This window comes from Metopolophium dirhodum, chromosome 7 (genome assembly GCF_019925205.1).
Source record: "Metopolophium dirhodum isolate CAU chromosome 7, ASM1992520v1, whole genome shotgun sequence".
Lineage (NCBI taxonomy): Eukaryota > Metazoa > Arthropoda > Insecta > Hemiptera > Aphididae > Metopolophium > Metopolophium dirhodum.
This window is the reverse complement of record NC_083566.1, coordinates 25026396-25040678: the sequence shown is the minus strand read 5'-3', so window position 1 is coordinate 25040678 and position 14283 is coordinate 25026396. Positions and strand designations below refer to the sequence as shown.

At 34.9% G+C, this 14283-nt stretch overlaps 1 protein-coding gene across 1 annotated transcript; it reads left to right on the top strand.

Moving 5' to 3' along the window:
• The first annotated feature begins 10876 nt into the window (after nt 1–10876).
• Nucleotides 10877–11257, top strand: LOC132948720 (uncharacterized). The gene has a single exon (XM_061019346.1). The coding sequence runs from the start codon at nt 10877–10879 to the stop codon at nt 11255–11257; it is 381 nt and encodes a 126-aa protein (XP_060875329.1).
• The last annotated feature ends 3026 nt before the right edge of the window (nt 11258–14283 follow it).

The window sequence follows — 14283 nt, the reverse complement described above, 5'->3', positions numbered from 1 at the left end:
TATTATATAATATGTGTTTACTGTTTAGAAAATATGTATAACAATTAATAAGTAATCATGTAGTTATACTTGATAATTTACTTTTTTTACAGTATTTACCTAAAGACATTGATTGCGAAATTTAGTTTAACGACTAACGTTTTGAAACAATCAGAAAAAAGCCACGAATGGATTGAAGAAATTTGTTTTGTGAAAACAATTATTTGGCGACACTGCACACACAAAGATTTATTCACGTGGAACACCATATTAATGGTGTGTAAATAATATGTAAAATATAAAAAAGGCCATTGTAAATAAAAGTTTTATAACGCATAACTACGATTTGGATCACTTAATCAATTTTAAATTGTTTTCTTGTCTTGGAGCTGTGATGCAAAAATATATAAAGATCATAATATTTTAGACTTATAACTGACTAAAAGATCCCAATAACCACCCTATTGATAGTTTGCCTAAGTCATACGGTCAGGTAAAACACACTTAGGATAAGTCATTAAAATGTCATACAATACAATATTAGAGAAAGGAGTTCGGTAATTTTACCGATATTTTGTTTTTACCGTTCAACTGTATTCATATGCACAATAATACATCATTTTAATAATATTTGGTTCACGAGGTGGAGTGTTTGAGTGTTTCATAATAGTATTATAATGTTAAATTAAGATAAGTATACTAAAATAATATTTTATTTATTATAGCAATATAATATTGATATCCACTAGTATAGGTAATAAGTAATAACTGATATAAGTATTAATAAAAATCTTATTGAGTTCGTAATAATATATTGATTAAGCACAAATACTTTTATTTTTTTATTTTTTTTTTTTTATAGAAGATATTATTTACAATCTGTTTAGACAAAATAATACAATAAATAAAGAGGATGGCAATTTGAATTTTAGACGTGGCAAGCGTGATGGAAGGTTCAATCCTCTTTCATCAAAGGTTCAATTTATGAACTTAGAAGGTATGTATTGTTAGAATAATAGGTTGCAAGTATATTGTTGGTAAGTTGAGGTCGTGATGTAGAGTACGATTATTGATTCATAGAGAATTAGAAAGTACACGAACAGTCATTGATTGGAGAGCTTGAAATTCGCTTGAATTTGAATTTTTAGAGGTTCACCGGAGTTGGATGCCATATGTGATTGTGTGACGTACCTAGTAAAGACATATTATGTTTGTAGAATAATGATTTGTTAATTTAACAGATTTTTGATCGGAGTATTGGTCTTAATTTGTGTAGTTTTAAGTTAAAGGAAGTTATTTTTTCTTTTATATGATTTGCCCAGATTAGTCTTTTGTCGAGGAGGATACCTAGGTATTTACAGAATCGTATATGGGGATTAACTGGTCATTAAGATGGACAGACGGAATATGTTTAGTGCGAGGGTAAAGGTGATGTGAGGGGATTTGATTTCATTGATTTTAATTTTCCATAACCGAACCAACCCTGTAGTTGAGTTGGGTTGTCTTGAAGGTTGTTTGTGGCAGTGATTATATTGGAGTTGGATCAAGTTATGGCTGTATAGTCGGCGAAGTTAGCTATTGTGGTGTTGTTGAACTGTATGCCATGGTCTGTTGTAGGACTGCTATATTTATATTGTAAAAAGCCGAGGAAAGGAAACTGCGTTGGGGGTCGCCTGCTTTTATAGGATGTGAGTTGGAGATTTCATCTTCACATTTTACTACAAATATTCGGTTTGACAGTAATGATTTGAGGGTAAGAAATAACGGAGTGAGTAAGAATAAAAGTTTCAACATTAGCCCTTCGTGCCAGACCCGATCGAACGCCTGTGCAACGTCAAGAAAAACACCAGAACAATTTTTTTTCCTCTAGGGATGAGGAAATATGTGGACTTCCCTGTGTAGTTGGGGAAAGAGAAAGTAATTGTTCCTAAAGCCGAATTGTGCGTTTGGAATATTTTTTTTCTCAGTTAATATCGGGTAAATTTATTTTGAGATGATTTATTCCAGAATTTTGGAGAATGTTGGGAAGAAGCTTATAGGTTTGTATGAAGAGGGAGCAACACAAATACTTATAAAAAAAGTGTACCTAAATGTACGGAACATTTTGTTTACAGTATAACTCCCACCACACAATGTTTATTATATAAAATTATAAAATTATAAAATTTTGTTTGCATTAAACTGTTATGATTTGAAAGTTTTTACTGTTTAAAACACTTTATAATGACCATATAACTAATGTATATATATATATATATACTCAAATTAAGTCTATCCTTTTAAAACAGTATAAAAATATGTTGGGGGACGGAGTGGCCGAGCGGACTAAGGCGTCGGCTACGACGCAGCTGACCCTCGTTCGATCCTCGGTTATGGGCGTCATTTTTCGAGCGGACAAGTCACGGTGTCCGGAGAACAAGTGCCGCCATCCCCCACCCGGGCATGGCAGATACCTACGGGTGCCCAAACCAAAAATTCTGCCAAAACTAACACACACGTGTTCCTCTCCCTACCGACATAAAAACCTACAAAACAAAAATAGCTAATGGCCTTAGTTGCTGGGCTCGAGATCAATTAAAAAAAAATAATATGTTATACATATATGTATACGTGTAATACGTGGTGTTCTTGAAAAGTTACTTTATTTTTTCAATTTTCTGTTTAAATTTGATAAATTTAATATTTATATAACAAACACCGATCGTACTGTAAATGTAACACATATTATATTATGTTATGACTCTTATTCAAAAATGTTGTCGTCGCATAATGCATAACCCAATACGTGGTTCGAATGACGTACGAAGGAATATTGTACTTGGAGCATTTACCTGTAACGGAACTCTGCAGTGATGGTGTCCGGTGTAGGTATACTTACCTGCCTATATTATAATTTATAAATTACAGGGGTCACCGCTTAAAGTAATCACTTAGGTACCAGACAAAACGTAAACTATAAACCGATTTTTAACACTAAACGAAAATTGAAATATGTTATAGGTAGGTACTTGCACTTTTTGAAAACAATATTGAATATACGATTGATAAAATTATCCATGATAATAATAATCGGCGACAACTGCATAATAATAAATTTATAAAACAAGTTTAACGGTACGGTGTATGATTCGAATATCTTATATTTAGTAGGTATCAGAGGTACCTATAACCTATGTGTGTATTCAATATAATAATAATATAATGTGGTGTTTTCGTAAAAAAAAAATAGGGTATACGTCCGCATTTATGAAATTAAGGCAATGATGCAAATATGCAATAATTAATATTGTGGTATTTTAAGGCGCGCAAGACTAGTCAGATTCAACCCTTCAAAAAGCCACTCGCTTCGCTCACGAAAAAGTATATCGTTTGGACCTTACTTAATACATCACTTAAATAGTATAACTATAGGTAACCAATGATAACCAAACTTAATTATTTTTCACATGGTTCAAATGATAAATGGGTATACACCGTATATACCCTCCAAAACTAAACCACATGCAATATAGATAATACGATTTTCAGACGATACGATACCGCTGCGAAGGTGGACACATTTCGGACAGATGTCGTTTACGAGCCGGGGATTCGTTATAAAGTTGGAGGCGGAGAGCTATACTTACACTGAAATTATTATTATTGTTATTATACAGCACATAATGTTATAATGTATACATATATACGCCTATATTATTATATTATATGGTCGGCGGTACTTAGGCCGGCACGAGGGCACTGTCAAGACGTTGACGATGAGACGGGCGCGGCGTGGCGGTACCGGCGTCACAGAGGCTGACCAGAAAGATTGTTATCGGCAACGACGAATACATAGATGTGCGTGTGTGTGTGTGTGTGTGTGTGGAAGAGCAGAGAGCAACAAGCGGCGGCAGTGGCGGCAGTGGCGGCGGCTATAGTGCCGGTCCGCGGAGCACGGGTTTTTCCTCGGTCGCGCGCCTCCACTAATTAGTACACAGCCAGTATACCTGCAACGCGATATACCACCTCCTCGTGTTCTTTGCTTCCTCCGCCGAAGTATAATATGTTCCTCAGTGTCTTGCACGGCATCGGAATAAGTACCTTACACACACCGGTACATATTATAGCAGAAAACGGACGCGTGCCCCTCGACACACACACACACACACACACACACACATATGCCGCTCCAATAAACTTACGCGTCTACAGACCGAAACCGATTGTTTTTTTCTTCTTCTTCTTCCACTTCTATTATGTTCTCCCCCACCCCCTCGCCACCACTCTTCTTCTCCGCCGTATAATTTTTTTATTTTACTTAATTGTAAAAACACGAGTCTTTATAATATACAGTTGTGTAGGTACCTCCTCGCTTGTACATAATATATAATATATATATAATAACACATATAATAATAATAACGACGACGATAATAACACGAGAGAAGCGACTACAACGGCTTACCGGCGGCCGGTGATTATATAGTCATCGCGGCACACGACATGCGTACCATATACCTATACGATGATGATGATGATAATAATAATAATATAAAGAAAGTTTTTTCGGCCAACGCACCGGAACGGTACGCCGCGGCGCGTGTCCCGCCGCCTTCCGCGCGGAGATCGTCTCGGACGACGGACGAGAAGCGCGCGTGCGCCATTCGTACAATATAATATCGTCCCGGAGAAAATCAACGCGTGTGAGTGTGTGTGTGTGTGTGTGTGTGTGTGTGCGTGTGTGTGTGGCATTATAATATATTATATTGTGTAGGTATATACGTATTATGTCTCGGTTAATTATACGAAAAAGACACGACCGACTCCGACGTTGTACCCGGCTAATTATATTATCAAATCCGGTGGGTTTGCTTTGCTATATAAATATATATATGCACACAAGACAACACCGCTGCAATGCATAGCTCAGGTGACACTATCCCCGCCGCGCCAATGTGTTAATCAGTTATTGCTTACGAATTTTATAAAATAATATGTTACACAAAAGGTACTATTGCAAGACCAAGCCGAATAATAAAGTATTGGTTTGTTACTCGGCCCTTGAAAACGATATTTAACATAGGTATACGCCGAAAAAGAAAAGAATGTTTCCTGTATTATGATCATACAGGCTATAGAGTTGTATAAGTGATTATAAACACATTCATACCAGGTAAATTTTTTTTCACCTTTGTTAAGATCCAGTGATCCCCCCTAATTTAAAATGTTTTTACAAGCGTAGGTAATAGTATAACTATAGGGTTCAGAACTTCTTGCATTTGCATATTTTTTTTTTGTAATGGTCGTAGTTGATTCTAAAGCTATACCTACATTTGTTTCATGAAATGGCGAAATCAAATACAAAGTTTGAATTTCCACAATAATTTGTCATATTTTAGGAAAAATGAATTTTTGTAGCGTGTGCATTATGTGCTTATTTTTAGCATATTTGTGCATATTTCGCATTGTTTTTATTTTTATACACTTGAAATTGTTGGAAAAATCGTATTTGGATAACATTCTAAAATATTTCGTAAAATAAATTATATTTAGGTAGGTAATACGATTTTACGAGTTTTCTGTTCAGAATGAAACAAGTAATTTTTAGTTTACACAATGAATAATGATGTATTTTCATGAAGAATTTTAGGAGTAGGTTGGTGAGCAGCCATGTAGTGAAAATGAAAAATATCATTTTAAGTATATATTTAAAAATGTTATTTATTAAAGATAAGATGTTATTATTAATTTTATTTACATTTTTTTACATACATTTTTTTATCTCTTATATGTTTTTGGGCTGGGTACACATATTTTGACTTTTCATCAATTTGTTGTTAGATTTTCATTGTCATGGTTATAAAAACGTATTTGTGAATCATAAATAATTATCTAAAAAAAAAAATAATTAAACTAATATTAAAATTAATAATTTATAACCATTCTATATGATATTGTAGATAGTACGACAAACATCTTACAATAACTTAAGCATCTATATTTATTATAGTTTAAAATATTCAAAATATTGTTATAACATTTATTTTATAGGTTGTACATATATATCAATAAACATAAATACAGTTATAAATAAAATAACAGGTTCTGTATATTATAATAAATTATAACCAATAAATATACTTAGTCTTATTTAATTGATAAATGATAACGCCTTCATATAAGGCCAACTGCAAGTCAAACCATTATATTATAATATGCAAATACCTTGATGAAGTTAAACAATTTGTTATGAACATAATAAATTATTGGTCTGTTCAATAAAATATTTTGTCAAAAAAAGTATGATACATTTTAAGAATGAGCGGGATACCAATTCTACGCAATATTGTATAAAACAATAAAAACTAAGTAGCTTGGAGCAGAGCGTTGGCTGCTCCCAGTCGCGCAATGCGACTGAAAGTAAGTAACGCCCGCAGCTACTAGCTCCCGGATGGGTGACCATCCGGGTTCGTAGTAGTAAAAACTTTGCCACACATATACGTTTGCTTACCGCAATAACCGCGACAACACCTTACCTTACCAACCACAGTTCATAACTCCTACAACAGCGTATAGCCATAGTCACCGGGCTTGTAATTCAATTTTAAAAATAATAATGAATAAAAACTAATAATTGATACAGACAAATAATCTAATATTTTAAATAAATGTAGGATGATGGCATCCTCAACGAATAATATAGTTTTGTATGACTTAACAGTTTACTGTACCTATTGTATATTAATAAATAAAGTGAAAGGCAAAAAAAAATGTACCTACAATTTATATTTTCCATGGGAAATGAGCATAAAATATATTCAAATTGTACTATACATTTAAAAGTAAGTACTAGTTTAATATAAAAAATTATTTTTTCACTTATTAGCTTGATAGTTTGATTTCTATTCGTTCCACTTTTACCAAAAACACCTACGACACTGTTGCAAATCATGATAAAATAAATTCAAAAGAAGTTCTGAAAAAAATATTCTGGTTATAATAATTATTAATCTCTATTAACAGAAATTTAATTTATTTATATACAGAAACCTAAAAATTGAATAAATACATATTATATACAATTTTTTTATTCATTTTATATACTAAATATTGTTAAGTTTAAATTTCGACAAAATTAGATTTATTTAAACAAAAATTAACAATTAGGTATATTAATAATTAAAAGGGTTAAATATTTAGACGATAATATAATGGTACGATTTCATAGCTTACATGTTAATGAAGGGATACATACAAATTCGAGTATTTAAAATGGAAATTCTGATAGTGGGAAATAAAATTAGCCCCGGTCTCCCCTACCTAATCATTTTTTTTTTACTACAGTTATTTTGTTGTAATTTAAAAATCCTCGTAGGGTTGAGATAGACTTGAAATTGTTTGACACTACTACACTAGTACAGTACTTATCTACTTAGTCGATAATATATTAGCTACCAAGTAATAGTATATGAAATAATAATATAATATTATACGCTACTATAATAATTATGCAACATGTGTATGCCATTTTTTTTTGAAAAAAATAAACTAAACCTGTCGTGATAAAGAAAGAAAAGAAAATATAAATTATAACAATAGATAAAATTATATTTATATAAATAAAAAATAAAAAAATTAAGGTCTTATAATATTAGCTAAATAATTGGCTTAATTTCCTGTTGCAATTAATATTGTATGGTGTTGTAATTGTTTAATTAACATTCAGTATAATATCCATTATATAAACTATTATATAAGAACAAGATACTTACACAAGTAAGTGATTAAACACATTAAAACTACGAGCTAATCGTGTTAATTAAGTTCCTGGTCGACTTAATCTTTCATGGTTCCAAAATGAAAAATGACCAGTGGGTGATTATAAATTATACCAAAATTATACACGTCTTTACATTTTTCAACAAAAATAGGTACGTTCATTAAGTTACATCGTATAATATATATTATATATAAATTATTATGCTTTAAAACCAAGGCGCAGTGCGTACCTACCTAAAAAATGTTATTTAAGAAAATGTATTTTACCATAATAGACATTATTTTGAATGTTATGTTAAAAATATTTTTCAATTTTGGTAAAAAGTATATGTGCATTTAGACAAAAATCCTGTGTGAGTCAATCTTTAAAATGCGAGTTTATTAAAATCCCTACTATGCACATCTTGACAACTATAACAGGAATTACCACTATTCCAAATTTCAAGTTTACACGTTTTGTCGTTATTGAGAAATAGCGAGTAGTGTATATTTGCCTTTCACGATATTATATTCTATATAGATAAAAGCTAATAGAGATCGTTGCAATGATTTTTTTAGTAAATATTTTTCTCTAGTTTTAGTTAAAAATTAGATTTCGCAGAAGACGTGTATGAACCCACACATTTATGTCAATATTTTTATTTTTTTTTTTTAAGTGCAACTACCCAGTTAAAATGAGCCCTAAAATTGAAAAATGCTGAAAAATCGTACAAACTTACCCCGGCTTACGGTACGTAAATCCATTGCCTATACTTAAATGTATTAAACGCCGTTGTCGAACATAATTAAATATGTACGGGAATCACTCTCCGCGCGGACGGGCCGACAAGACGCCGCGCACCCACCGGGAATCACGCGAGTCCAAACCACGACCCACCCCGGCGATCTGTGTCCGTAACGTTCCGGTCGTTTTGGGGGGTAAAAACTGCGTTAATTACACGGCTATTGACACAAACGGACCGTCCACCCCGCGCAGGCGAACGACAACGAACACCATCATGCACACCATTTACCCACGTCCATCCGTAACGATTTTACGCGATAGACAGGTACGTACAATAACGTGATGATCCATTGTGATGGATACAATAATAATAATAATAATAATAATAATATGCGTTTGTCGTGCGGCCTGCAAGAGAGAATAGTACGAACAGTTCAAAAACAAAAACGCGTACTTACCGATGACGAAGACGATGACAATAATGTGCCTAATATATTGTAATATTGTGTACGTGACGTGTTGAAAAATGTTTTTGTTTCGTGTGTCGGAACAGCTAGCGTGTTATTCGGTACGCTGCAGTGCGCGGGCGGCTATAAAGGCAACAATTTTGTCGTTTGCGCTCCGGGCCGCGCGAGCAGCTGCAGCTGTCGCCGCCGTCCGCCGGCCACGCGACTCGACCGGAAACCTTTCGTGGCCACCGGACCGCGGCGACGACGACGACGACGACTATTACGACTAGTTCTTCCGCCGACCTTTACGTGCCGCCGAGACGTTCGCCGCCCCACGCGTGCGTAAAATAATGTAAAATATAATATAATAATAGATTATATACAATAGATTATCGGATGGCAGTCTATAGACGAAGGCTAGCTGCTTGTTCCGCTCCGGGTCTTTTCGACGGAAGTACCTTGTATACTATATATAATACCGCATAATATACAATATTGTATAATTATGTGTCATGACGTGTATATAAGCGAAAACAGTACCTTATCAACCCTTTCGTCAGCCTGAAATTAATCAATAGCGAAATTAAAACGTACGTTTTTGTTGTCAAGACATCTCGCGCCAATGTATTATTATTATAAATTATAAGGTATTGACGGTAGTTTCGACAACGTATATTTTTGCAGTTATGTCGCGTTATGGGGATGATAGATATACCTAGTGCCTAGGTATATACCATGAATGGGCCCGTTTAGAATGGAGTGGAGTGGTTAACCCGCCGACGGTTCTTAAACCATATTAAACCACTGGTTAGTAATTCATAATATGGGCGAATGGCCAAAAATTTACCAGTAGCCGGCAAAGGGAAATTATATGTCTCAAAGCTGAAATGGGAGCTAGGTGTGACCCCGTAGCGAATAATTCTTCTTTGGGTAACGGTGCAAATGATTGAGAAATAAATCTAAATTTCAACCCAGCCATGCCGACTGACCGAAGCCTAGGATAAGAAAAGGAAGGTGCCTCCGAAGGCCGGGGGACTCATTACCCTTCCAACAGAGTGATGGACTTAGCCCCACATCGGAGCTACTAGGGTGTTTGGAGTATGAGCGTTAAACGTATATTATGAAATAAGAGATTAATCTTTCAACTTGTGTAACGGTTTAAAACAAAGAAGAATATGAACATATTATTTGTTATATTATTATCAGTATCGGTTTTTTGGTTATCCGGACGTGACCATTTGCTCGATTCTAAATTATAAGACTCCCGGCCTGTTTAGTTTGACACTTAGCTTTATTATTAGTTACATTTTATTGACTAAGAAACTACCTACTCATTCAAATTTGATTAGGTACATCAACGTTTTCAAAACAATTATCCACTAAATAATTTTCAGTAAAAATTCCGGTTCGTAATTGAAAAACAGAAGTTTGTATATCCACAGGACACTTCATAAGTATTTAAAAATATGATCTTTAAATATATTTAAACATTTTAAAAATCAGAATTAAATTTTTATAATATTATATTATGATGCGATCATCGGAACCGCGCCGAACTCATCGTCCGATAACAGTATCCTTTCGTATGGATTTTGGTGACGGCGGGCTGCGTTAATATCGATCAATGGCGAAAATAACACATAATAACAATTTTGTCATAATGCAGTCGACGGTCGTGGTGACTATTATATTATTTTTCTGGCCTCAAACAGTCGCCCGTGACGACTCATCACACGACGCTTGTCGGTTTGTTTACTAATGAACGCGCATTACAATATTATACTTTTTAATATTATTGAACAGACACCGCCGCCGGCTACATTTACGCACAGCTACGACTGACGGACATTGAACGGAAAAAAATTCAATCGCTTCAGACCCGCCTGCAGTCACCGTACAACATCGTTTTTAACAAAATATCGACTTTCGCCTACGTCAAATTTGACGCCGAGTGGAGATCGTCGCAATGACCGACGCAAAATCGAAACGTGGTGTGCCGTTGGAGGACCCGCAGCTCAACACCGACTTCACGTACAACTTGGACTCGTGCGTGGTGCAGGGTTCGCGGGAGGACAGGGACACGACGGCTACCGGACAGGGCGTAGTGGAACGCGTGTGGATCACGAGCCGGCCGCCGAGGCTGGGCCACGGCGTCGAGCCGACGGTCACTGCGCGCCGTACGTACGTGATGCTCACGCACGTGCAGGGCCAGATGATCGACACCGGCGAGATGATCTGCAAAAAGGTGTGCACGGTTGGCGGCAAGGAAGACTCGGTCAACACGGCCGCCGCCGCCAACCCCAACAAGCAGGCGTCGTCGTGTCCCCGCGGTCAGCCGTGTGACTGACGAGACCGCGGTCGTCATAGCTAACCGGTCCCGCACCATGATATTATTTTATAATATGATAATGGAAAAATTATGGTGTGTCGATATTTTAATAAACAATAAATAAAAACTATAAACAGATATCTTATTATAATATAATATTTAAATATATATTACGATTGATTATACAATAACGAACAAAATTTGTGAAATTTCAACAAATAGATGGCGTTACATACCTATTACCTACTCGATTGACATTGCTGAAATCTGGACAAGTTAATGATTTTTTTATCTGTTCAAGTTTGTAGTTAAAAATGTCTAATCTCCAGTAATAGGTACAAATTTAGTTTAATACGTGAATTCAGATATTGTTATTGATTTTGCTCTGATCAAAAACAGTAAAAAATGTATAATCATTATTTTTAAGTATTTAACTTAACATACATAATATTTACTAACTTCAAAATTTACATTTTACGTTAACTTATTTGGTAACTGTATGTCTTTATAGATATATCTTAATGTTTAAAATAATAAATTGTATATTAATAAATACAAATACTCATCTTAGATTTTGAATGAAGCATCGCGACGGCGATATAAATACCCATACGAATTAACCATTCAAAAACACACTTTTTTACACAATTTGATAATATCAAATATTTTTAAAAGGATTATGGTATGAAAAAAATTAAGTTTTTATAATTTAGAGTCTAGCTGTCTTCTTACTATAATATTCTTTAAAATAAATGATATGATATAATATCAAATATTATTTTAAATATAAAATCTATACAATATTATGGTCTACATCGGTGGTTATCATAATGAACTCTCCAGCGTGGCGCATCGTGGTCGTTGTGCACATAATATTATAATATTAACCTAACCGTGCAAAATGTATTTCGTTTCGAAATGCATAACCCATTATAATTTATAGTATAGTTTTATGAATAATTGTTAGTAATTGACGTTATTATCAGTCACTCGGTTAGAGATTTTATTTCAAGATATTTTAAATTCGATTTAAGCCGATAATCGTATTTGATTTTCTTTACAATACAATATTTTATTTAATGGAAGAATAGAGGTAAAGATTACTACCCATAATTTGACTTATTTGACACATACGCGTGGTATACATCTCGAAGTGAAATCTATTTGCCCACGGACCCTCGCGTTCCAGCAACGAATAAAATACCTGCCACAGCTATTAAAGGGGATTTTAGGGGATTGGCGTGTTATATAGGTAAATCGACAATCGTACATTGCTCCTGCATGGTAAACATTTACAAATACGCAAATCCGTTCACGGTAACTACACCACTTGTACCTGTAATGGAATTATTTTTAGCTTGCGTGTGCCCATACTCTTCGCCGCTTGTCGGATCGCCCGCCAAAATATGAAACGCGCGACAAAGACACGAACAGAGTACACAATCATACTATATACGACATAATGATATTATTATATAATACCCATCATGTTGCCGCCGGCCGGACCGTGGTCGTCGGCCCGTGACATCGTGTGTGTGTGTGTGTATATACAACAATATTATATAATAATATATTATAATATTGTTTTCTTGTGCGGACGAATTATGTGTGGATAACACACCCCCACAACAATAAAGGCGCCATATGCGTCCTGCAGAAGGGGGTATTAGCACCTTGTGCTTTTTCCCATAGAAGAAAACCGTATCACACACACGCGCTCGCGCCCATCACACACACACACACACGATATAATAACATTGCAACCTTTAGTCGTCGTCGTCGCGCCATGTGTCTTATACGCGGCCGGTAATGACCAAAAAATAAAAACGCAGAGAGTGCACACACAAACGTACTCACGATACCGGAATTTGCCGGGCCAATGATTCGCCGGCAGGTGCCAAAGGGTCTTCTACTTTTGCTGTACACGTATATGCGTATAATATGCTCGTCGCGTATATTATATATTATGGTGCTATTAGCGGTAGGTAGGTAGGTAGGTACTGCTACCACGGTATATTATAATATACGTGCGGTCCGCAGTGCGCCGACGGCACAAGAGTTCCGCACAGTTGACTTCTGGAAGGAACTACGGTGAGTGGCCGTGCCGAAAACACCCGGCCGCCGTGGCAAAAGCTCTATACGCGTTGCATTGACGATGACGACGGCTGCGTCTTCCGACTGTATATAATTCCTACACCGACTGAGTGTACACTGTATATTATATAGTTACATTTTATATTGCATCGCATCATATTTTTATATATTGTATTGTAGTTTTTAGCCGGACGCTTTTTACTCGTGTCCGGGCGGAAGTTTATTAGTTGTACCTATATAGTCGGCTACCAACGCGTATTACGCAATGTTATTAATTTTCGTCCTCACTATACGCACATGCAAATGCATGAATCTTTATTTTTTGCGGGCACTCTTATTTTTAACATCAAGAATATGTTTTATATATTATATACCGTAACCACGATAGCGTTCCGTTTTTATTAACATCTATATTATATAGTCATATAATATGGTAGAGTAAAAAGTGCGCGGTGTATATAGGTATGTTAGATACTATACAGCGACAACCCTCGTGGTTGAAATATACAAGTTTATTACATTTAAACCCCTTCTCAATAAAATATTTGATGATAAAAACAAACATGGCAACGTAAAGGGAGCCAATAATAATGAAATATACATGCGCGGGAATTTTGAATTTGTTGGCTTTTGTCAGCGTGTTTTTGATGATAAGAAAAGTTGATATTTGTGGTATCCCTTTGGCCTTTACGCAGCCATTTTGTTTCTGATGTTAACAGTCCGAGTCAATAACCTGTAAATTTCAACCATGCTATTTATATTATATTATATGCACATACAAAATTAGGAGTAGGAACTGCAGGCATTGCCATTTTTTAATAGAAACATAATTAAATTTTCATATAGGTATATAATATACCATAATTTGTATTATTAATAATAACTGGCATTTTTTTATTCCCTAAAATAATTAATGAACTAATTCATTATGAAATCTAATTAACAAAAGT

Bases quoted from the DNA above. Each gene is read 5' to 3' on its own strand.
- LOC132948720 (XM_061019346.1), top strand. From the start codon at position 10,877: ATGACCGACGCAAAATCGAAACGTGGTGTGCCGTTGGAGGACCCGCAG.